Source organism: Mesoplodon bidens, assembly GCF_964165515.1.
Source record: "Mesoplodon bidens genome assembly, chromosome: 6".
In the NCBI taxonomy this organism is placed as follows: domain Eukaryota; kingdom Metazoa; phylum Chordata; class Mammalia; order Artiodactyla; family Ziphiidae; genus Mesoplodon; species Mesoplodon bidens.
In genome coordinates this window covers 26,825,974-26,850,956 of record NC_138162.1, presented here as the reverse complement: position 1 = coordinate 26,850,956, position 24,983 = coordinate 26,825,974, and the positions used below count along the sequence as shown (strand labels likewise).

The 24,983-nt window shown below is 42.8% G+C and overlaps 1 protein-coding gene across 1 annotated transcript in view; it reads right to left on the bottom strand.

The window, feature by feature from the left end:
* Positions 1–1,067: 1,067 nt before the first annotated feature.
* The window catches only part of INVS (inversin), a gene marked incomplete at its 3' end in the record, with an annotated part of 154,852 nt that continues 130,936 nt past the window's right edge, over positions 1,068–24,983 (bottom strand). The window contains 5 exon segments of the mRNA XM_081236598.1: positions 1,068–1,159; positions 1,162–1,242; positions 4,233–4,304; positions 5,073–5,302; positions 18,104–18,821. Of these exon segments, the coding sequence (XP_081092724.1) occupies positions 1,068–1,159; positions 1,162–1,242; positions 4,233–4,304; positions 5,073–5,302; positions 18,104–18,821 (1,193 nt within the window).

The window sequence follows — 24,983 nt, the reverse complement described above, 5'->3', positions numbered from 1 at the left end:
GAGTTCTTAATTTATGTTATAATCATTTTCATAAAATTGAAGTAATTTCATTAGCCAACTGTAAACAATCCAGGTAATTAAATAACACTTCATTGCTTCCAGTCTCTTACTGTCAGGACAGGGGTGGCAGTAATCTTAAAATGCAAAAAGCAGTTCTAGAAATATCTGTGAGCCTAATATGCCATTGTTTCTGCCTGTCTACATTCCTAGTAGCTTTGCCCTTAAAAAATGTGAAAAAGCCCACAATCACTGGATTTTATTTAAACCATGTGTTCTTAGAAAGCTAGAATGCATAGTTAGCAGTTTCCCATGCCAAAGGAACAGCATTTTGACAAGGTTGCTCACCTCTGCAGGTCAAGCAGAAAATACAAGTGGAAGGTTAAGGCCTGAGTTGGCACCCCGTGCATGAATGTCTGGTCTGTAGACCTTCCCGACCGAGGCCTTGGTGCTGTGGTACTTCCCTCAGCAGAAGGAGCGCCATTCACAGGATGTGGCAGCAGCCTGTGGCCTTCAGAGGCTGACACGGGAACTGTAAAGTGTAAGCAACCAACAGTTACCTGTTACAGTCTTACAGTGTCTAACAGCAAAACACTGGGTCCTGACTCTGGTCCAAAAATTAAAGCCGATGATGTTGGAAGGACAGGATGTGGTGTCTGTAATGAACTCCGTTGCATTAGATTCCAGAAAAGTAGTGAACTGAAGGCATCTGCTGTGGGACAGGCTCTTCCCCATCTCATTTAGGTGCTTCACTGGAGCCAACAAACCAGGCTTGCACCAGTTGAGGAGAAATCCCAACCCAGCAGCGTCTTTAGTGCTCACTTCCTTAGTTTTACTTAGACTTAACTGTTATTAGAAATACTCTTTTCCAGTCGTCCTCATGGACGTGTAGGCACACGGGCAGTTTTGCACAGGTATAGTCTACCCTGGTCCTTTCAGCACTGGCTAAGAATTTACAAAACAGTGCTGTGTAAGAGGAGAAAGAAAACACATTTCTTTCGGTTGTTACCACATTTTCAGGCTAGTAAGCCTTCAGGCATGGATATTAAAGTTTTCCCAAAGTGTAAAAGCTAATCAGAGAATTCTGCACTAGCTGTTAGAACCGCCCCCTCCGGGCACAGTCTTCCTCCATAGGCAGTCGAAGCTTTGTTTTGTTTCTTGATGGGTTAGCTGATTGCAGGTTATAAGAAAAATTCTTTGATCTTCCACTGTTCTCAAGGAGGTGTATACACTGCAAGTTGCTCACTGTTAAAAACAAATACCAGATATTCAGATTATTATTATTGCTACTATTATTATTATTTTTGGCTGTGCCGTGCAGCATGCAGGATTTAGTTCCCCGACCAGGGATCGAACCTGCGCCCCCTGCATTGGGAGTGTGGAGTCTTAACCACTGGACCGCCAGGGAAGTCCCCGATATTCAGATTATTAATTTTAATGCTAAAGGGCAGAGTTGATTGGTGGGGAGGAAGAAGGGTTTAGGTTTGGATTATCCATGGGGCTGAATAAGGTGATGGCTAGTTTATTGTAGAGACAGGAGGACGTCAGCCCTCCATTTTCCATCCTCTCAAAGATACCTGACATCTCTTTAAGGAATAACCTTGACTATGAGGGGGCAGCTGCTTGAGGAGGTAGGACTGGAACTTAGGTCTTCAGTCTGCCTGGAATAACTGGTATGATACTGCTTTCTCTGTGCATCTCTGTAACATAACACAAACATATATCATCTATCATTTAACTTTCCCCTGTGCCACATACTTGGCTATAGTCCATTCTAGAAAATAGGTTCCTTTGAAAACTATTCAGGTGATAGAATAATAGGCATATCAAACGAAGTGGATTTTTTTTTTAGGCCTTTTTATGACTTTAAAATCACAGAGTTACAGGATGCTACAGTTGGAAAACTTTAGTGGTGTGCTCAACCCTCTCACTTAACAAATGAGGTTACTGAGCCCCCGACCAGTTAAGAGAACTTGCTGAGGCCGTACTGATGGATGTTGCTCCTAAGTGGAGCAAAGAAGCAAACGTGAAAGGTGAGTAGTTTTTAAAAAGTTACAAAAATATGTCTTTCTCTCATCTGGTTTTATTACTGTTACTTCAATAAAGTTAAAGTGAACTGTTTCGGAACTCTGGTGTGTTTGTGGCTGCCTTTGTTGTATCAAGTCTTGAGTTGTCATCTGCATACCCCTCTGTAGGTGGGCAGGAATATTCTGCGCTCATACAGGGGTTACCGTTTTTAGTAATCACTTAAGCCATGGTTATTCCATTCGTTGGAATGGAATTTTTTTTAGAGGAAATTCTTTTATTTTTAACAAGAGGGCCCCCAGATTTAGGACACTGATATATATATATGCTCTCTGATCATGAATGACTGTGCTGCTGTTCTCTGTGGGTGTGGGTGGTTTGCAGGTGGGTATAGAAGACTGAGGAGAATGTGATTGTTTGCCTCCTGGATGCAGGTAGAGAAACAGTCCAAGGAGTTTGTTACTTTGCTCTAACCAGCTCACTTTCTGCTCCTTGTTTTAAGAGGTAAAGGCACTGCTAAAGTCTCTCCCCGAATTGAAGGGGTTAGGAGCCACAATCTTCACTCAAATATTTGAGCGCCTACAATGTGCCAAACAATGTACTAAAGCTAAGTAGAACAGTGAGCAAAATCCAAAGATCCTTAACCTCATGGAATTCTCAAAGCAAAAATTTCTATTCAAGGTAAAGACTAAAATGAATGGTTTGTCCTTCTTGGTTCCATTTGCCATCTGTGATTCTACATTGCAGAAACTTACTTATGTGTATGTCCAAGTCATGCCCATTTCATGGAAATTTATAGACTGTATTCTGTATAAAACACAGGCTGCAGCTAACTAGCTAGGAGCTCTGGTGACTGTCATCAGCCTTATTCACAGGTTAATGGTTAATGTGGGTAGGTGGGCCTCATAAAACCTTTGTCCCCCAAGCTTAGGTTTAGGAAAAGATTCTCTTTGGTCCTCATCTGTTTTCAAGCCAGTGTAGGACAAACAAGCTGACAGTCTATATGACATCCTAAGAAACCATTATTTCTTTTATTTATTCTGTCCTTTAACTGTGAGTCCTTTAACTAAAAACCTTTATGCCACTAATCACCTTCATTTTTAAAGATTTGATAGTCCTGGACTTTTGAGACAAAGTAAAAAATGCTCTGATTATCTCATTTTAATATCTGATTATCTAAATGCTACTTCTTAAGTAGTTTTATCTGACAGTGTGTTTTTGAAACTATTCTCTAATTCACTGAAGTGTAACTAGAGGTTTTTTGTTTTGTTTTGTTTTAAACCTAGAACAATGGGCCTGATTCCTTTGAAAGTCTCTAATTGCCCCTGATCAGCCTGTCTATATTACATGAGTTGCCCAACTCTTATTAAAGCTTTGGCAGTAATTACTGTCCCCCCACCTCTTGGTTTTCCCCCCATGAAAAATAAATGAATGTTAAAGTTCACGCTGACAGTCATTGTTCACCTTCCCAGCTGTGCTCTCTGTTCCTGCAGGATGACTGTGGATCAGGGACTGGGGGGAGTGTGTTGCCATAGCCACCCATGAGAAACACTGGACCTGGCATTAACTGCTGACAGCACTGAACTTATCACCCAAATTTAATTCTGGCATGAATGAAGGGGCCCTGAGTAAAACAGTCTTGTCTTGTGGCTAAAAAGAAAGTTCCCTGAGCTGCTCCTGTATGAGTGGAAGTGTGCACAGTTGAGCCTGAGCTAGACATGCTGTTAAATATTAAAATAGTAAATGCCACCTTAGGGGGCCCTAAAAGGCAAAAGTCAGAATCTATGGTCAAGGGACTTCTTTCCATCTTTGGGAAGGAGATGGAGGATCTTAATGTGAAACCAAAACGGAGCAAGAACTCCCAAGGTATTACTTTGAAGAATGACAGTATTTGTGTTTCCCCCTACTGTATGTGAACAAGTATGTAAAAGTGATCAATAATAGGTGCCATTTATTGTTTCTGCTGGAGGTAATGTTATTAAGCTTTTGGTTGCAAAAATAACTTGCCTCTTCTGGAGAAGAGATGTTTATTATAGTGGTAATTCCATGAAAGGGGGATGAAGAGCACATGTAATTCTGAAATCAAATGACTATTGGAACCCCTGGCAGTCTGTTCTAATGTCTTCCACCTTTGAGGATGAAACAAAAAAAGAGAACTGTTCCCCACATGGTCTCCCCAGTCTGCTTTGCCCATGCAGTGGCTGCCTTACCTGAGTTGAGACCCAGCACAGAATGGGCTTTTGAAGATCTTGTGGGCTGATGTACTTTTCCTTCTTGAGAACCTGAAATCAACCAACAATGATCATCTATTTCTGACCAGTGACAACTGTGGCCTGATCAAGTTCTGAATTCTTTATTGAGGTGAAGGCTTGAGCTTACAGGTGTCTGCCAAGATAGATTAGGTATGGTGTGGAAAAACTACATAGGCCTGCCCGGGTCAAGTCTGCAGATTTTGCTGCCAGGGCCACAGATCTGTTTGTAAGGGTGCCCTGACAACTTTTTTTCCACTGGGGAGCTAGCCAGTCCTGTTCTCTGAGTTTATTTGGGTGGGCACTTCGCAGAGCTGAAAGTGTTTCAGTATGCAACAGTTCATCTGCTAGACAAGTATGTACTTGTAGGGCTTGGATCTGGGGTATTCCCACAGATAGGCAACTCTGTACTATCTAAGCATAGGGAAGGTCAGTGTGAGGCAGGCCGGGTCTGCCTGGGCCTAGAGTCCTCTAAATGGAGAATTTTAGGGAAAACAGGCAGCAGCCTAGAGCGGTTGCTGTGGTGAGGCTTTCAGTCGTGAAGCCCAGCAGACAATCTCTTGGCTGTAAGGCTTTCTCGGTTGAGATACCAGAATACCTCATGAAACCAATTCTGACCCAGAATTGCTGGAAGGGAGGCACTAATTATGATGAGAATTCTGTTGGTGCCTGTAAGTTTAATAAAGTTCCTACCTGAATGGAGGTTTGCCCAATGTAATTAAATCCTGTTTTCAAATTCTGATGTGACACACTCTTGGGGGTGCTTGTTGTAAACTACAAAGTACCCAGAAGGACAGTTACCGTAGATCTGCCTGAGCACTGAGTGCCTGGTGGGCTTGGTGCCTGAGCTGCCCTTGGGTGGACTCTTGGTGGTCCTGCTTACTGCCATGGTCTTTGGGGGTTTCAGTTCCAGTTCCTTCCTCCAAACCTGGAGGATCAAAGCCATGTACTCTCGGTTCCATCTGTCCATATCTCTGGTTCCAAGCTGCTTTATGTGCAGAAGGTGGGACAGGTGCTTCCTGAGCTGGTAGCTGGTGGGGTCAGAGGAGGGGAGAGACTTTAAGATCATAATACTGAGAAAACCAATGTTCCTTAAAGTTCCTAGAAGCTATAGGAATAGTAGCTGATGAACTCTTAGGAGATTCAGTCAAGCTCCCATTCCTAATTTCAGTGGCAGTATGTTGAATATTGAATTCTGTCTTTGGCCATCAGTACTTCCTGAACTAGGAATCAGTCAGATGGGTCCTTGCCCTCAAAGTGGGACAGGCCAATGTGTAAACAAATGCAGTATGAGAAGTACTATGTGAGAGCAAAAGCTAGATGGCTGATATTTGTGCTGGGTTTTAAGGGATGAGTAGGAGCTTGCTAGGCAGGGAAGGGCATTTTAAGTAGCAGAACTGGCACGAGCAGAGGTAGATGCATTTGTGCAGGAATGTTAAAGTGAGATGTGTGTGAAGCATTATATATTTGGTAAGGGAAGGAGGCTGGGAGGCTGGGCTACATTGTGGAAGCTGTGTCAGGGGAGTTGAGTCATAGCCCAGCCCATGGCTGAGTGTAGCTCCTGGCCCCTACCTGATCAGGAAGGCTGGACAGACCCACCTGGAAGCTGCGTAGCCCAGCAGTGCTCAAAAAGGGTGTACAGTAGGCAGAGCCGATCATCCACAGAACAAAGCCAATAGCATTGTTCAGCCAGGGAACTTGGGGAGCAGGCCAGTTTGAATCAAGACCACAAACAGAGGCTCGCCACCTTTGGAACCGGTTTCCCCCACTCTGCCTGGGCGGGGAAAGTAATTCATAGCCCCAGCCATTGCTGAATACAGCCTTCAGCCTGTCCAACCAGGAAAGCTCACCAGAACACACAAGAAGCTTTGTAGCCCGTCCATCAACCTTTCTTACCGTAGCACTTGAAGAGAGCACAGCCCGTGGCTCCCCCACCCCACCTCAGAATAGAGCTAGTGGCTGTGTCTGGCCAGGGAATTCAGTGCAGTCTTTTACCCAATTTGGGTCCCTGAACAATGAGCTATGCAGGCCCTGGGCCTGTCCTACTGTCCCACCAGAGCAAGGAAACTAAATCATACCCCTGCCCACTGCTGAGTGTAGCGCCCAGTCCCGGCTGTCTTAAGTAAGCCTGATCAGAGAGCCTGGGCAACTGCGGAGCCCATCCTGTAGTCTCACTTGAGCAGGGAACCAAACCAACAGTCCTGTCCAACTGTTCGCAGTCAGCAGTGGCAGCACCCTCCTCCTCCCACCCCCTGCTCCACAACCTCAGAGCTTGGGCAGTGGCCCTGCCCCCAGAGAGACAGCAAGCCCCACCTGCCCAAATACATCACCAGCAGACACATCCAGAAACCCAAACTGAGCTGACTGTTGAAGAGTTCAGTATGCTGTCTGCCAAAGCAAACCTGGAAGAGGAGCCTGCTTATTCAAATGCACAGATGCCAACATAAGGAATCAAGGATACAAAAAAATGAAAAAAAACAGGTAAACATGACACCAAAGGAAACTTTAAAAAGCTCTGAAAACTGACCTTACAGAAATGGAGATCTGTGAACTGTCAGACAAAGAATTCAGAATTCTCTTAAGTTTAGTTGTCTGTGTGATCTTATAGTTCACTAAACAAAATTAGGCAAACAATGCATGAATAAAATGAGAAGAAGTTCTAAGAAATAGAAACTATCAAAAAAAAAGCCAAATCCTAGAGCTGAAAAATACTATGACTGAATTGAAGAAATCAATAGCTTCAAAGGCACACTTAACCATGCAGAAGAAAAATCAGTGACCTAGAAGACAGGACATTTGAAATTACCCAGTCAGAGAAGGGAAAAAGAAAAAAAGAAGTGAAAAAAGCCTATGGGAGACATATGGGACACAAAAGAAACAGTATCTGCATTATGGGAATTCCAGAAGGAGAAGAGAAAGGGACAGAAAGTATATTTAAAGCAATAATGGCTGCAAACTTCCCAAACCTGAGAAGAGAAATAGACATCCAGACCCATGAGGCTCAAAGGATGTCAAATAGGTTGAACCAGAGTAGGGCTACACTGAGACACATTATAATTATTAAAAGTCAAAGACAAAAATAATTTTGCAAACAGTAAGAAAAAAGAGAAGTTACATATAAGTAAACTCCCATAAGACTATAAACAGATTTCTTGTCAGGAACTTTTCAGGAAAGAATGGGATGACAGGATCAAAACATTGAAAGAGGGCTTCCCTGGTGGTGCAGTGGTTGAGAGTCCGCCTGCCGATGCAGGGGATGTGGGTTCGTGCCCCCGTCTGGGAAGATCCCACATGCCGCAGAGCGGCTGGGCCCGTGAGCCATGGCCACTGAGCCTGCGCGTCCGGAGCCTGTGCTCCACAACGGGAGAGGCCACAACAGTGAGAGGCCCGCGTACCACACAAAAAAAAAAACATTGAAAGAAAAAGACTATTAACCAAGAATACTATACCCGACAAAGTTATCTTTCAGAAATTAAGGAGAGAGAAATACTTTCCCAAATAAGAGCTGAGGGGGTTCATCACCACCACACCTGCCTTGCAAAAAATGCTAAAGGGAGTAAAGTAAAAGGACATTAATCATCTTAAGGCAGTGTAAAACTCACAGGTAATGGTAAACATATAGTCAAAGTTAGATTCTGTAATGTGGTAATGATGGTGCATAATTAACATACAACTCTAGTTTAAAAGTTAAAAAAAGTAGTAAACATAACCATAACTACAGTAAGCTTTACTGGATGTGCAATATAAGAAATATTTATGGCAGAGCACAGGGAGATCAGCTTGGTGCTTTGTGACCGCCTGGAGGGGTGGGATGGGGAGGGTGGGAGGGAGGGAGATGCATGAGGGAAGGGATGTGGGAACAGATGTATATGTATAACTGATTCACTTTGTTATAAAGCAGAAACTAATAAAAAAAAAGAAAATGGAGTAAAAAGAGAAAAAAAATAAAAAAAATTAAATAAAAAAAAAGAAATATTTATGTAAACTGTAACATAAATAACCTAAAATGTGAAGAGGGAGAAGTGTAATATTTAGCAGTGCTATTGAAGATAAGTTAACAGTTTAAAATAGGGTGTTATTTTAAGATATTTTATCATATTTTAAGATACTTTATGTAAGCTTCATGGTAACCACAAGGGAAAAACCTGTACTAATTACACCAAAGAACATGATAAAGAAGTCAAAGCAGACTGATGCCAAAAGGCATCAAAACACACAGGAAAGATAGCAGGATAAGAAATGAGGAACAATGGATCAACAGAACAGCCAGAAAACAATTAACAAATTGCAATAGTAAGTCCTTACCTACCAATAATTACTTTAAATATAAATAGATTAATTCCTCCAATCAATACAGAATGGCTGAATGGATTAAAAAAAAACAAAAAACAAGATCCAATGATACATTATCTTCAAGAGACTCATTTTAGCTTTAAACACCCACACACACAGTGAAGAAATGATATTTCAAGCAAATTGTAACCAAAAAACATACCCAAAAACAAAAAAAGAAAACAGGGGTAACTATAATTATATCAGACAAAACAGACTTTAAAAATGTTCTAAAGAAACAAAGAAGGTCATTACATAATGATAAAGGGGTCAATCCATCCGGAAGATATAACAATTGTAGATATTTATGCACCCAACATCAGAGCACCTAAATATACAAAGCAAAACTACCAAAGCTAACAGAAGAAATAAACAGCAATACAGTAATAGCTAGGGACTTTAATACCCTACACTCAGCAATGGATAAATCACTTAAAGAGTCAAAGAGGAAACAGTGGATTTGAACACTATAGACCAAATGGACATAACAGACATATAGAGAATAGTTATCCAACAATCAGAAAAAACATTCTTCAAGTGCACATGGAACATTTTCTAGGATAAATCATGTGTTAGGCCACAAAATAAGTCTTAGCAAATTCAAGAAGACTGAAATCATACCAAATATCTTCTCTGATTGTAATGGTATGAAATAAATCAATAATAGGAGGGATATTGGAAGACTCCTAAATACATAGAAATTAAACACTCTCCTGAACAACCAATGGATCAAAGAAGAAGCTGAAAGGGAAACTTAAAAGGTATCTTGAGACAAATTGCAAATAGAAACTCTACATACTAAAACTTATGAGATGCAGCAAATGTAATTTTAAGAGGGAAGTTCATGGCAATAAATGCCTACATTAAGAAATAACAAAGATCTCAAATAAACAATCTAACGGTATGCCTTAAGGAACTAGAACAAGAACAAACTGAGCCCAGAGTTAGAAGGAAGGAAATAATAAAGATTAGAGCAGAAATAAATGACATAGAGAACAGGAAAACAATAGAAAGGATTTAAAAAGCTAAGTTGGTTCTTTTTTTTTTTTTTTTTTTGCGGTATGCAGGCCTCTCCCGTTGCGGAGCACAGGCTCTGGACGCGCAGGCTCAGCGGCCATGGCTCACGGGCCCAGCTGCTCTGCGGCATGTGGGATCCTCCCAGACCGGGGCACGAACCTGTGTCCCCTGCATCGGCAGGTGGACTCTCAACCACTGCGCCACCAGGGAAGCCCTAAGTTGGTTCTTTGAAAAGGTAAACCAAATTGACAATTAGCTATACAAAGCAAGAAGGGAAAAAAAGGATTCAAAGCAACAAAATCATAAATGGAAAAGGAAACACTGCAACTGATACCACAGAAATACAAAGGATCATAAGAGGCTACTGTAAACAACTATATACCAACAAACTAGACAACCTAAAAGAAATGGAGAAATTCTTAGAAACAACCAACCTACCATGACTGAATCAGGAAGAAATAAAAAATCTGACAGACTATTATAAAGAGTAAGAAGATTGAATTTGTAATAAAAAATCTCCTAATGAAGAAAAGTCCAGGACCAGATGGCTTCACTGATGAATTTTACTAAACATTTAAAGAAGAATTCCAATCCTTCAAATTCTTCAAAACATTTGAAAAGGAGGGAACACTCCCAAACTCACTTCATGAGCCCACGTTACCCTGACACAAAAGCTAGAAAAAAATTCCACTACAAGAAAAGTATAGGCCAATATCCCTGATGAATACAGATGCAAAATTTCTCAATAAAATACTAGCAAACCAAATTCAGCAGCACATTGAAAGGATCATTCCCCATGGTCAAGCAGGATTTATTCCTGGAATGCAAGGATGGCTCAACATATGCACATAAATCGATGTGATACATCATATTAATAGAATGAAAGAAATCATATGATCATCTCAAAAGACACAGAAAAAGCATTTGACAAAATCCAACATCTGTTCATGATAAAAACCCTTAACAAATTCAGTATAGAAGGAACATACCTCAACATAATAAAAGTCATATATGACAAGCCCACAGCTAACATCATACTCAATGGGGTAAGGTTGAAAGTGTTTCCTCTAAGATCAGGAATAAGGCAAGGATGCCTACACTCACCACTCCTTTTCAACAAAATACTACAAGTCCTAGCCAGAGCAATCAAGAAAGAAAAAAAAGGAATCAGAATGGGAAATGAAGAATTAAAATTGTCTTCATTTGCAGATGACATGATTTTATATATAGAAAATCCTAAAGACTTCACAAAACTGTTAGATTTAATCAACAACTTCAGTACAGGTGCAGGATCCAAAATTAATATACAAAATCAGTAGTGCTTCTATACATTGAGAGTGATGTGAAAAATAAAGAAAGAAAAGAATTCCATTTACAGTAGCATCAAAAACAATAAAATACTTAGGAGTAAGTTTAACCAGGAAGGTGAAAAAATCTCTACCCTGAAAACTACAAGACATTGATGAAAGATACTGAAGAAAATACAAATAAATGGAGGGGTATTCCGTGTTCACGGATTGGAAGAATTAATATTGTTAAAATATCTATGCTACCCAAAGCCATTTATAGATTCAATCCCTATCAAGATTCCAATGGCTTTAAAAAAAAAAAAACAAACAGAATTAGAGGGACTTCCCTGGTGTTCCAGTGCTTAAGACTCCACGCTCCTAATGCAGGGGGGCCCGGGTTTGATCCCTGATCAGTGAACTAGATCCTACATGCCGCAACTAAGAGTTTGCATTCCGCAACTAAAAGATACTGCATGCTGCAACTAAAGATCCTGCATGCCGCAACCAAGACCCGGCACAGCCAAATAAATAAATAATAAATATGGAAAAAAAAAACAAGTAGAACAAACAATACCAAAATTTATATAGAAACACAAAAGACCTTGAATAGCCAAAGCAATCCTGAGAAAGAAGGATAAAGCATCACACTTCCTGATTTCAAGCTACACTATAAAACTATAGTAATCAAAACAGTATAAATGGAATAAAAATAGACACATAGACCAACAGAACAGAATTTAGAGCCCAGAAATAAACCCATATATAAATAGTCAACTAATATTTGACAAGGGAGCCAAGAATACTCAATGGAGAAAAGACAGTCTCTTCAGTAAATGGTGCTGGGAAAATTAAATATTCACACGTGAAAGAATGAAACTAGAACCCTATATTACACCACTCACAGAAATTAACTCAAAGTGGATCAAAGACTTAAATAAAAGACCAGAAACTACAAAACTCCTCGAAGAAAACATAGGAAAAAGTTCCTTAATGTGGGTCTTTGCAGTGATTTCCTAGATACAACAGTTAAAGCATAAGCAACAAAATAAAAAATAAGTGGGACTACATCAAACTAAAAAACTTCTGCACAGCAAAAGAAATGATCAACAGAATAAAAAAGGCAACCTACAAATGGAAAAGAAAATATTTGCAAACCATGTATATGATAAGAGGTTAATATCCAAAGAATATAAAGAAGTCATACAACTAGAAAGCAAATAATAATAATCCAATGTGCAAGGAGCCTGAATAGAAATTTCCCCAAGATATACAGATGGCCAACAGGTACATAAAAAGGTGTTCAACATCACTTATCGTCAAGGAAATGAAAATCAAAATCACAGTGAGAGGGACTTGCCTGGTGGCGCAGTGGTTAAGAATCTGCTTGCCAATGCAGGGGACACAGGTTTGATCCCTGGTCCAGGAAGATCCCACATGCTGTGGAGCACCTAAGCCCGTGTGCCACAACTGCTGAGCCCACACGCCACAGCTTCTGAAGCCCGTGTGCCTAGAGCCCGGGCTCCACAAGAGAAGCCACAGCACTGAGAAGCCCGCGTACCACAACAAAGAGTAGCCCCTGCTCACTGCAACTAGAGAAAGCCCACGCGTAGCAATGAAGACCCAACGCAGCCAAAAATAAAAATAAATCTATAAAAAAACCCCACAGGGCTTCCCTGGTGGCGCGGTGGTTGAGAGTCCGCCTGCCGATGCAGGGGACGCTGGTTCGTGCCCTGGTCTGGGAGGATCCCGCATGCCGCGGAGCGGCTGGGCCCGTGAGCCATGGCCGCCGAGCCTGTGCGTCCTGAGCCTGTGCTCCCCAGCGGGAGAGACCACAACAGTGAGAGGCCCGTGTACCACAAAAACAAAAACAAAAAAACCACAATGAGATATCACCTCACATCCGTTAGAACAGTTGTCATCAAAAAGACAAGAGAAAAGTGCTGGTGAGAATGTGGAGAAAACGGGACCCTCCAGCACTGTTAGTGAGAATGTAAATTAGTGCAGCCACTATGGAGGTTCCTCAAAAAAGTAAAAATAGAACTACCATATGATCCAGCAATCCCACTACAGGGTATATATCTGAAGGAAATGAAGAGACATCTGCACCCCTATGTTCACAGTAGTATTATTTACAATAGCCAGAACATGGAAACAACCTAAGTGTCCACTGATGGATGAATAAAGAAGTTGTGGAATATATATATATATATATATATATATATATATATATATATATATATACACATATATATATACATATATACACACACACATTAGATTATTATATATATTATATATACACACAGTAGAATGTTATTCAGCCTAAAATAAGAAGGAAATCCTGCCATTTGCAACAACATGGATGGACCTTGAGGGCATTATGCTAAGTGAAATAAGTCAGAGAAAGAAAACTACTGTATTATTTCACTTACATGTGAAATCTTCAAAAACAAAAACAAAAAAACAAACTCATAGAAAAAGAAATCAGATTTGTGGTTATTAGAGGAGAGTAATTGGATGAAAGTGATCAAAAGGTGCAAATTTCCAGTTGTAAGACATAAGTACTGGGGATGTAATGTACAACATGATGACTGTAGCTAACACTGCTTTATGGTATATATGAAAGCTGTTAAAGGGTAAATCTTAAGAGTTCTCATCACAAGGAAGAAAACCTTTTTCTTTTTATCTGTGTGAGATGACGGATGTTAACTAAACTTACTGTGGTAATCATTTAACAATATATGTAAATCAAATCATTATGCTGTACACCTTAAATTTATACAGTGCCATATGTCAATTATATCACAGTAAAAATCAGGGGGAAAAGGCAAACAGCTAGAGCTAGGAGAGGCCAACATTCAAAATCAGTGCTGTCTGGTCCAACAGCCAAATACTGCTAAGGACTTGGTGGGGATGATCAGGGGTTTTTAAGAGTAGTGGCATGCACTGCTGGTGGGAATGTGAATTGGTACTGCCACTATGGAGAACAGTATGGAGGTTCCTTAAAAAATTACAAATAGAACTACCATATGACCCAGCAATCCCACTACTGGGCATATACCCTGAGAAAACCATAATTCAAAAACAGTCATGGGGCCTCCCTGGTGGCGCAGTGGTTGAGAGTCCGCCTGCCGATGCAGGGGATACGGGTTCGTGCCCCGGTCTGGGAGGATCCCATATGCCGCGGAGCGGCTGGGCCCGTGAGCCATGGCCGCTGGGCCTGCGCGTCCGGAGCCTGTGCTCCGCAACGGGAGAGGCCACAACGGTGAGAGGCCCGCATACCGCAAAAAGAAAAAAAAAAAAAAACAGTCATGTACCAAAATGTTCATTGCAGCTCTATTTACAATAGCCCGGAGATGGAAACAACCTAAGTGTCCATCATCCGATGAATGGATAAAGAAGATGTGGCACATATATACAATGGAATATTACTCAGCTATAAAAAGAAACGAAATTGAGCTACTTGTAATGAGGTGGATAGACCTAGAGTCTGTCATACAGAGTGAAGTAAGTCAGAAAGAGAAAGACAAATACTGTATGCTAACACATATATATGGAATTTAAGAAAAAAATGTCATGAAGAACCTAGGGGTAAAACAGGAATAGACACAGACCTACTTGAGAATGGACTTGAGGATATGGGGAGGGGGGAGGGTAAGCTGTGACAAAGCGAGAGAGAGGCATGGACATATATACAGTACCAAACGTAAGGTAGATAGCTAGTGGGAAGCAGCCGCATAGCACAAGGAGATCAGCTGGGTGCTTTGTGACCGCCTGGAGGGGTGGGATGGGGCGGGTGGGAGGGAGGGAGACGCAAGAGGGAAGGGATACGGGAACAGATGTATATGTATAACTGATTCACTTTGTTATAAAGCAGAAACTAACACACCATTGTGAAGCAATTACACTCCAATAAAGTTGTAAAAAGAAAAAGAATAGTGGCAAATGTAAGAGCTGAATTTTACTAAGATCAATGTGTTGGAGGGCAGAGCCTGGGGCGGGAGAGAGGGGAGGGGCACCAGGATGATGGCTATATTTACCTCTAGTGCTTTTCTGATGGTGTTTTATCCCATGTGCACTCCCAAACCTCTTATTGAGCACAGATGTTTCAGAGCCTCCTAAGGAAAGCTGCACCAGTGTTCATGATCCATGGCTGATTGACTACTGGTGAGCCCACAGGGTGCAGAGAGCAGCAGGCCCTGTGCCTGATCTTACGATACACCAACCGGGACATAACCTTCCCAAATGCTCGAAGCTCCTTGCAGTGCTTGGGGCAGCCCCTCCCTCCTGCTCTAAAGGCTGATTTCAGTCGAACTACATAATTCTTCCTTTCCTTTCCTGGAGCGTGACAAACCATGGCACCCCTTTACTAGAACATGTACCACATTTCCAAAAAGCCAAGTGTAGAGAGAAGCGAGAGTTAACAGGACAATATTGCTCTGCAGTCAGTTCTTCCACACCCCCGCTCTGTGGGCAGAGGACTTGTCGGGAAGCCTGGGTGTTGGCTGAAGCTCTAACAGCTCCGGCTTTTGGGGGGCACAGCTGCCACCTCATCGACTCTGGTATGGAGACCGAGGCTGTGTCTCATGGTCCTAGTGGTCAGTCACAGCCTCTGTTCTCCCCTTCTCAGGGAGAACGTGCACACCTGGTTTGCTGAGAATCTGAGCACACCCAATCATCCCTTTCAGCCCGGGGTGCAGGGTGCTTGTTATGGTCTAGCCTAACCTTGTTTATTCACCTCAGAACATGCTGGAGAGGACCCGATGGGAATTGCCTTACACAGCAACTCCTCTTCACCACAGCAACTTTCCAGCCCAGCCTAGCTTGTCCAGTATCCAGTTTCAACCTTTAAAATAGTCAAGTCTTGACTGGTAATAAAACTCAGACGCTTAGACAAAGCTTCATTTTCTCTGGGCCCCAGGTTCAATCTGCTCACCGCATCCTGTGCGTTTTCCAGTCAGCCTGCCTCCCCGCCGCCCCCGGGCACGTCTCCTATGACGGCGGCCTGCATTTATGGGAGGTCGTGTGCCAAGCCCCGTTCCCTACCCCAGCCCTTGGTGCCCCTGAGGTCTGTCGGACACCACACACTGTCCCCGGACAGCACTTAGGGCTCCTGTGCTTCAAATGGAAGACATATGGCCATAGCGGAATCAATAAAAGGATTTTTACTGTCACCAGACACAGGACTTGCCACGGTGTGCAGCTTCCCAGAAGCCCTTTGGGAGTCGACGTCCCGGGACTCGGAATTGCACAGTGGTGCAGCCAGAGGGGGCCTGTGTAATTGCCTCCCCAGATATGAGTCCACTGTTCTTGGGGGGAATGACTGAAGGCTCATTTGCTGTTATGGACACTTACTGACAGGACCTGTCAGCTGCTGACTCTTCAAAGGAGTCAAAGGACAGTGTGATGGGGAGGTGCTGCAGCTGAGGAGCAGCTGTGGGGCCTGACGTGGCAAACCTCGTGGGCTTGTTTGGACCCCAGGTGTCAGCTGAAATACTTCACAAAAAGTTCCTCTGGGATGGTAGCCAGTGCACGTCCTGGCAGAACGCCCCAAGGAGGGGGAGCAGGGACCCTTCCCATCCGTGGCTTCAGAGGCCGACGGTCTCAGCTGCAGGCCAGCACTGGCACGCACTGGCTCTGTAGCCTGAGGTTGATGAACCTATCTGTGCTTCAGTTTCCTCACTCGTGGAATGGGGAGAAGAACAGTAATCCCAGTATCCCTCACAGGGTGACTGAGGATTTAAATGAGTTAATACACGTAAAACTGCTTAGAACAGTGTCCGGCCCAAGTGCCTGATGAACGCAACTACCAGTATGAGTAACAGTGCTAACAACAACGTCCCCCATAACAACATTACCTTGATGCATGAGAGACCATCCAGGCAGCCTGTCCTCCAGCCTGTCCTGAGGTGCAGAGCGCGAGGTCGGCCTCCGCCTCCATTATTTTGACCACGGCAGACACTACCTTTACCGAGAATGTAAGGGAAAGGCCCCTGGACTCAAGTCAGAAAGAACTTCGAGTGCTGGGTCTGACCATCAGGACAGGTCTTTTTTCCTGAGACCACTGCTTGTCTGAAAAACAGGGACGCTAATCCCTATCGTGACGGCTTCCTGGCAATGGTTGGGAGAGCAAAGGGGTCAGGCATGAGACGACTTTGTAAACAGCCACGAGCCTGAACAGATGTGAGGACGCACTATAGCGAAGGCCGTGCAGGTCGCCCAGCTCTGGGTTAGGAGACTTTGGCATGTCAGTCCCTGAGGCCTCTCCCTGGACCTCACAAGCCGCTCAGCTCTCCCTCTGCCAACAGCAGGGTTTCTTCGGCCCTTTTATCTCCTGACAGGGGCACACCTGCACTCGCAGTGATCTGCTTGCTTTGTTCCCCCGTAAAACTCCCTCTCTCCGGAGATGGAGACCACATGACCCCCACCTGGGGCCGACGGTCCGGCCCTCCCCTGGGCGTGGTCCTCACTGAAAGGCCTAATCTGGATGGAGGCCCTCGTGGGGCCTGCAGTGTGAAGGAGATTGTGAGATATGTGAAAACTTGCAGCAAAGCACTCTTCCAGTCGTCCCAGAATTATCCCCTGGTGGTGTTCACCTCAGTGTTTCGGTAAGCCTCCTCCACCACTCCCAGCTCCTACCCCACATCTGAGCTTGGTTGAGGCTCAGGTTTTTGTGATAAATTTCAGTCACTTAATCCACTGTATCTAATTCCTGTGTAGTAAAGAAGGAAAATAAAATATCTTAAATGTGTAGTGCTTTAGAATTTACAAAGCACACTTTATCTCATTCTAGCAACCTGTCACATGAACAGGACGGGTGCAGCAATTGTTAAATCCCATTTTACAGAGGAGGAAACTGAGGGTCAGGGAGGCTGAGTGATTTGCTCAAGGTCAGATAACCTCTTAGAGCTTCCCCTGAAACTTAGGCTTCATGGTTTTTCATTTACACCAGGCTATCCTGGGTACTTTCCTATCTTTCTGGGTAAAAACACCTTCCAAATATCTTACCCAATATAAATTACTAAGATCTACACGTGTGTGACTGACTCTCATGAGTAGGCTCAATTAAATTGGCCTTGTCATGCCAGCATATTGAATTCACTAGAAAGTATCACAGAGCACAGGGGGTATCACATCAGGGGGATTAGGACAGCCACAGAGCCAAAAAGATGCTGTGGCATCCCATCTTCCTACCTTCTCCAGGCCCGCTGGATGACCGCTGCTGCCTTGTTCTTTTTGCGAAACAGCTCTTTCCTGCTTCTTTCTCTCTGGATTATCTGCAGCCGCAGCTCTACGGGGAGAAGGTCAATATTCACACTCTGCCCAGAGAGGGGACCAGGTGCTGGATCAGTCTCCTTAGATAGCTGAGTGTCCTCCAACAGGGCGGATGTACCCAGCTTCCTGACTCCTGACCTCAACACCTCTGTGCTCGATGGCAAATCTGAGTAGGTCCCTCCTGCGAGCTTGTCCTGCGTCACTGTGTTTCTTGGTGTCCGGTGGTGGAGAGGACTCTGCCCAGCATGGATGGCCTCCCCCTTGGCACTGCCAGGCCGGCTGGACCCAGCCGGGGAGCGCCTCCCTCCTCTGAGCTCCTGGCTGCGCCTTTTCTGGGAGGCACATTTGGCCTTGGGTGCTGCATCCTGCCGCCGGCTGGGCTTCCAGTGGGCGTCCTGCTGTGGAAGGCTTGCAGCTGCCCAACTGGGGTCCTCTCCTTCCTCAGCAGGCCCAGACGCCCTGACACAGGAGGGCTGCTTCAAGGAGCCTTTCCCCTTGTCACACTGCTGCTCGCCAACTGTCTCACCTCTGGACTTCTCAACAGAGGAGGCTCCTGGACGCCTGTTTCCATCACTGCCTTCACTGGGGCTGAAGTGGACACAGGCAGATCGGCCTTTAGAATGTTCTCTGGATGTTTCTTGGGGAGACAAGGAAGAAGGGGAAGAATCTTTATTGTCCAAAACTTGCATAGTAGGGCAGTTCTGCTCACTGTTCACAAAAAAAAAAAAAAAAAAAAAAAAATTCAGACTTGTCCTCTTCTATCACCATGACAGTGCTGATTACGATTAGGAAAAAACTGTTTAACTTCTATTTCTAGCAACAGTAGGTTAGATAACCTGAAAGCCTTCCCCTACAAATACCTAGAAATGGGATTTCCCTGGTGGTCCAGTGGTTAAGACCCTGCGTTCCCAATGCAGGGGGCCCGAGTTCGATCCGTGGTCAGGGAACTAGATCCCACATGCTGCAACTAAAAGATCCCGCATGCCGCCACTAAGACCCGGTTCAGCCAAAAAAAAAAAAAAAAAGACCTATTCCCTGGTGGTGGTGCAGCAGTTTAGAATCCACCTGCCAATGCAGGAGACACAGGTTCGATCCCTGGTCCAGGAAGATCCCACATGCCACAGAGCAACTAAGCCCATGTGCCACAACTACTGAGCCTGTGCTCTAGAGCCCGTGCGCCACAACTACTGAGTCTTCACGCCTAGAGCCCATGCTCTGCAACGAGAGAAGCCACTGCAATGAGAAGCCCAAGCACTGCAAGTAAGAGTAGCCCCTGCTTGCTGCAACTAGAGAAAGCCCGCGCGCAGCAAGGAAGACCCAATGCAGCCAAAAATAAAATAAAATTAAAAAAAATATATTATAAAAAAATACCTAGAAATGCTGACTAAAATATTTATAATAAACATTACTTTAAAAGCACCATAGTGCCTTCAAGAAAATAAAGGAAATTCCTGGGGGCCAAAAACAAAGGGAAAACTGAGAACCCGAGTGATAAGCTTGTGAGCTGATCCAGCGACTGTCGGGCAAGTGGTAGCGGTGAAGTGGGGCAACGGCTGGTCTTATTAAATAACTGGCTGTTTTAACATCCAGATAAGAACAGAAAATGAGCCTTGCAGGCAGAAAGTTAACTGGAAACAGGACCCTGCATGAAGCCAGGACTCTTGAGGTGGTAGACCCTTGGGAAATGATGGTCCAGATAAAGCATCTTCCCAGCACTGGAAGATGACAAGGAAATTTGTCTCAGCTTGGGTTCGGGATGGGGTAAAGAGTCATGCATGAGAATTTGAAACCAAAGTGCTGTGCCTCACATGGGTTTGGTATTCATTTATTCTCAGCCTGTAGGAAAAATTAATATAAAAACTAGTCTCAGGATGGTGGTATCGCAGGGTGCCTCTTAGAAGCAAACACAATATTGCTTTAGGATGGCATGACCTCAACTCAGCCTGCACAGAGGGGACCTCCTGAAAATAACTTCACAATCCCAAATTACAAAATACACAAGGAAACAATCTACCATGAGGAATAGTTAATAGAGAAAATAGGAAGATTAGATCAACAAGAATTTTAGCTAATAGAACAGTGTGTATGCACACTCACACATACGCACTCATTAAACACATAAAAGAAATTTAGAATTTGAGAAAAGAATATATATATATATATTTTTTCAATAACTAAATACAACATATAAAATAAAAATTTTAGTCTCAATGTGAAAAACAGTGAAGGAACTTCTGCTTCCATAATGGCAGAATTGAAGCATACTCACCAAAAAGGACAATAGAAAAGTTAAACAAAATATTACAAACTACCTGTTTGAAGGCATCAAAGAGCTAACAAGGCAGAAAAAAAATATGGGGCCAAGATCCAAGAGAATCAGGCAACCAGGAGATGAGCAAGGCATTTGGGGCCACATATCCCTAGGGAAATGAGGCTTCTTGAGGTTTGGAGGACAAAACTTGGAGTCCAGATCCTGCCAAGAAGCGTTGTTTTGGACTGGGACTCTGGAAGGCTATGTCTTAGGAAAAAAGGTCCACTGGCCGTGGATTGACCTTGCAGGGACTGAAGCCCAGCTCTGTATCATCTCAGTTTTGGAAACTGGATTAAGGTGACCTTGGATTGTTCTTGCTCCTGAATGCCTGAGAGAAGCCAATGTAAATCCTCCCTGGAGGAATTAATATCATGCGAGGCTTCTAGTTATTTCTCTAATTTTTTTATATTCAGTGATCCAGTCCTTAGTGAAAAATATACAGGGAGATGAGACAAAATTGAGAGAGGGAGGGAGGGAGAGAGAATAGACAATAAAACAGACACACATTATCTGCTTATCCAGATAATGTGTTTTCAGAAACAGACTTTAAAATAACTATTCTTAAGTGCAAAAGAGTATATAAACTATACTACTCTTCATGTAAGAAACAAGAGGATATAAGAAAATATACTTGTACCTGGGACTTCCCTGGTGGTGCAGTGGTTAAGGCTCTGCGCTCCCAATGCAGGGGGCCTGGGTTCCATCCCTGGTCCAGGAACTATATCCCACATGCATGCCACAACTAAGAAGCCCACATGCCACAACTAAGGAGCCCGCCGGCTGCAACTAAGACCTGACTCAACCAAAAAAAAAAAAAAAATCAAACAAACAAAAAAAACTGGTATGGTTTTTAAAAAAAGAAAGAATATATTTGTATCTGCTCATTTGTACAAAAGAAATATAGAAAGGATAATCTAGCAACTGAAGAGATTGGATCCCTATAGGGATGGAGTGGGAAAGGGATAGAAAGAAGAGGGAAATGGAAACTGAGTAGTAGGATGGGGAGGGAGCAATACTTCTCTGAGTAAACCTTTCTGTATAGCTCTGACTCTTATAATAACCATTATAATGTTCCACACACACCAAAACAAAACAAAATAAAAAACCAATTAATTAAAACAAGAAGATACCACTACACATCTACTAGAATGGTGAAAATCAAAAACACTGACAACACCAAATGCTGATGTGGGTGACAAGCAACAGGAACTCTCATTCATTGCTGGTGGAATGCAAAATGGTGCAGCCACTTTGGAAGACTGTTTGGCAGTGTCTTATGAAACTGAGCATGTTCTTACCATACAATCCAGCAATCTTGCTCTTTGGTATTTCCCCAAATGAATTAAAACCTTATGTCCACCCAACATCCTGCATATGGATGTTTATACTAACTTTATTCATAATTGTCCAAACTTGGAGCAACCAAGATGTCCTTCAGTAGGTGAACAGATAAATAAATTGTGGTACATCCAGACAATGGAATTTTATTTTTTTTTTTGGCTGCATTGTATGGCATGTGGGATCTTAGTTCCCCTACCAAGGATTGAACCCCAGCCCCCTGCAGTGGAAGCACGGAGTCTTAACCACTGGACCACCAGGGAAGTCCCCAGAAAATGGAATATTATTCAGCAATAAAAAGAAATAAACTAAAAGAAAATGAGCTAAAAGTGAAATGTGTACCAAAAAGAAATAAGCTACCAAGCCATGCAGAATATTATTAAGTGAAATATTACTTTACTTGCATGAATATTACTAATACATATTATTAAGTGAAGGAGGCCACTCTGAAAAGGCCATATACTATATAATTCCAACTATATCACCTTCTGGAAAAAGGCAAAACTATGGAGATCCTAAATGGCTCAGTGGTTACCAGGGGTTTGGGGAGGAGAGTGATGCATAGGCAGAGCACAGCGGATTTTTAGGGCAGTGTGATGGTTAATTTTATGTGTCAACTTGACTAGTATAAGGGATGCCCATATAGCTGATAAAACATTATTTCTGGGTGTGTCTGTAAGGGTGTCTCTGGAAGAGATTAGCATTTGAGTTGGCAGTCTGAGTAAAGAAGATCACCCTCACTAAGGCAGGTGGGCACTGTCCAGTCTGTTCAGGGCCTAAATAGAACAAAACTGTGGAGGAAGGGTGATTTTGTGCTCTTTGCTTGAGCTGGGACATCCATTTTCGCCTGCCCTTGGACACAGGTGTTCCTGTTTATCAGGCTTTTAGACTTGGACCAGGATTTATACCCTTAGCCCCTCAATTTCCAAACCTTTGGACTCAGACTCATAGCATCTGCTCTCCTGTTCTTAAGCCTTTGGACTCACTGAATCACACCACCAACTTTCCTGGGTCTCCAGCTTACAGATGGCAGACTGTGGGTCTTCTCAGCCTCCATAATCAAGTGAGCAAATTTCTATACCAAATCTCCCGTTATGTCTGTCTGTCTGTCTGTCTGTCTATCTATCTATCTGACTGGTTCTGTTTCTCTGGAGACCCCTAATACGGGCAGTGAAACTATTCTGTATGACACAATGCAGGATACAAGTCATTATACATTTGTGAAAACCCACAGAATGTACAACACCAGATGTGAATCCTGATGTAAATTGGACTTGGGTGATAATGATGTGTCAGTGTAGGTCATCAATTGTAGCAAACGTGCTACGCTGGTATAGGGTGTTGATGTTGGGGAGTATGTACATGTGTGGGAGGAGGATTATGTGGGAACTCTCTGTACTTTCTGCTCAGTTTTACTGTGAACTTAAAACTGCTCTAAAAAGTAAACTCTATTAAAAAGAAGAGAAAAAAGAAAAATAATAAAGAGACGGCTAGATATCATTAGATACTAATACCTAGTAATAATAAAGATAATGTGATTTAGGTATTAGTAGAGATAGATCAGTGAGAAAGAATAGAATGCTAAAAATATTCCCATATATGAAAATAAACAATAAAGATAGCATTTTGAATTTGTGGACCCAGGAGATGAGGTGCTCACAGGCCCTGGGTATGACCCCAGAGAGTGATGCTATACTCCTTCAGAAGCCATTATTCACAAGCCTACTGCCAGAGCTGCAGCTCCGAATTATTCCATGTTTATGGCTAGAACAACTGTTTATTCTCTAAAAAGAAATCATTCAATTCCAACCTCACTATATAACGAAATATAGATAGTAAAAATTAGAAAGTATATGTGGTTATTAGATCTTAAAGTGGGAAAAACCTTTTCTTGGCATAAAACCACAAAGAAAAAAATCTCAGAAGAAAAAAATGAAACAATTAAAAGGTAAACAAAAAAAGTTCATTATATATGATAGAGAAAGGTTACTATCCTTATTATATAAAGAGCTTTTAGAAATACTAAGAAAATGAAAAACCAATATAAAAATTGACAGCGGACATCAGTGAATAATCCAGAAAATAGATACACAAAGCCAATAAAAATATGACAAAATTCCATCTTACTAACTAGGGTTTAGTAAAACCATTATTTGCCTAAGTGTTTGGAGAGAGTTTTCTGGGTTTTGCTTTTGAAAGGGTGAAACAAACGTCTGCAACCTTCCTGGAAAGAAATCTGGCAGCATGTTTTTTTGGGGGTTTTTGTTTTTAAATTTTCTTTTATTTATTTTCTATCTATCTTTTATTTATTGTCTAAATTTTCTATTTATTTATTTATTTGGCTGCTTTGCATCTTCGTTGCTGCACGTGGGCTTTCTCTAGTCGTGGTGACCAGGGGCTACTCTTCATTACGGTGTGCGGGTTTCTCATTGCGGTGGCTTCTCTTGTGGAGCATGGGCTTTAGGTGCGCGGTCTTCAGTAGTTGTGGCACATGGGCTCAGTAGTTGTGGCTCGCAGGCTGTAGAGCGCAGGCTCAGTAGTTGCGGTGCATGGGCTTAGTTGGTCTGCGGCATGGGGGATCTTCCTGGACCAGGGGTTGAACCCGTGTCCCCTGCATTGGCAGGCAGATTCTTAACAACAGCGCCACCAGGGAAGTCCCTGGCAGCATGTTTAAAGAGCCATAAAAATTAGAGGTATATACAAAAACTTATATGAAAGGCTGTTTAGTTTATATGTCCAACACAGGCATGATTAAACAAAGCATGCTGTTTTCATAATCTGATATAATGCTAAGCAGCTACTAACATTTTTGTTGAAAACAAAGAAATTATGTAAGAACATCTCAAAACAGGATGCCCACAATTTTCTGAATTAAAAAAAGTTCTAGGGCTTCCCTGGTGGCGCAGTGGTTGAGAGTCCGCCTGCCGATGCAGGGGACACGAGCTCGTGCCCTGGTCCGGGAGGATCCCACATGCTGCGGAGTGGCTGGGTCTGTGAGCCATGGCCGCTGAGCCTGCGCATCTGGAGCCTGTGCTCCGCAACAGGAGAGGCCACAGCAATGAGAGGCCCATGTACCGCAAAAAAAAAAAAAAAGTTCTAGTAGAAGAGTTTGTATAGTTGTTTATTTTAAGATTAAGGAGGATTTTAATT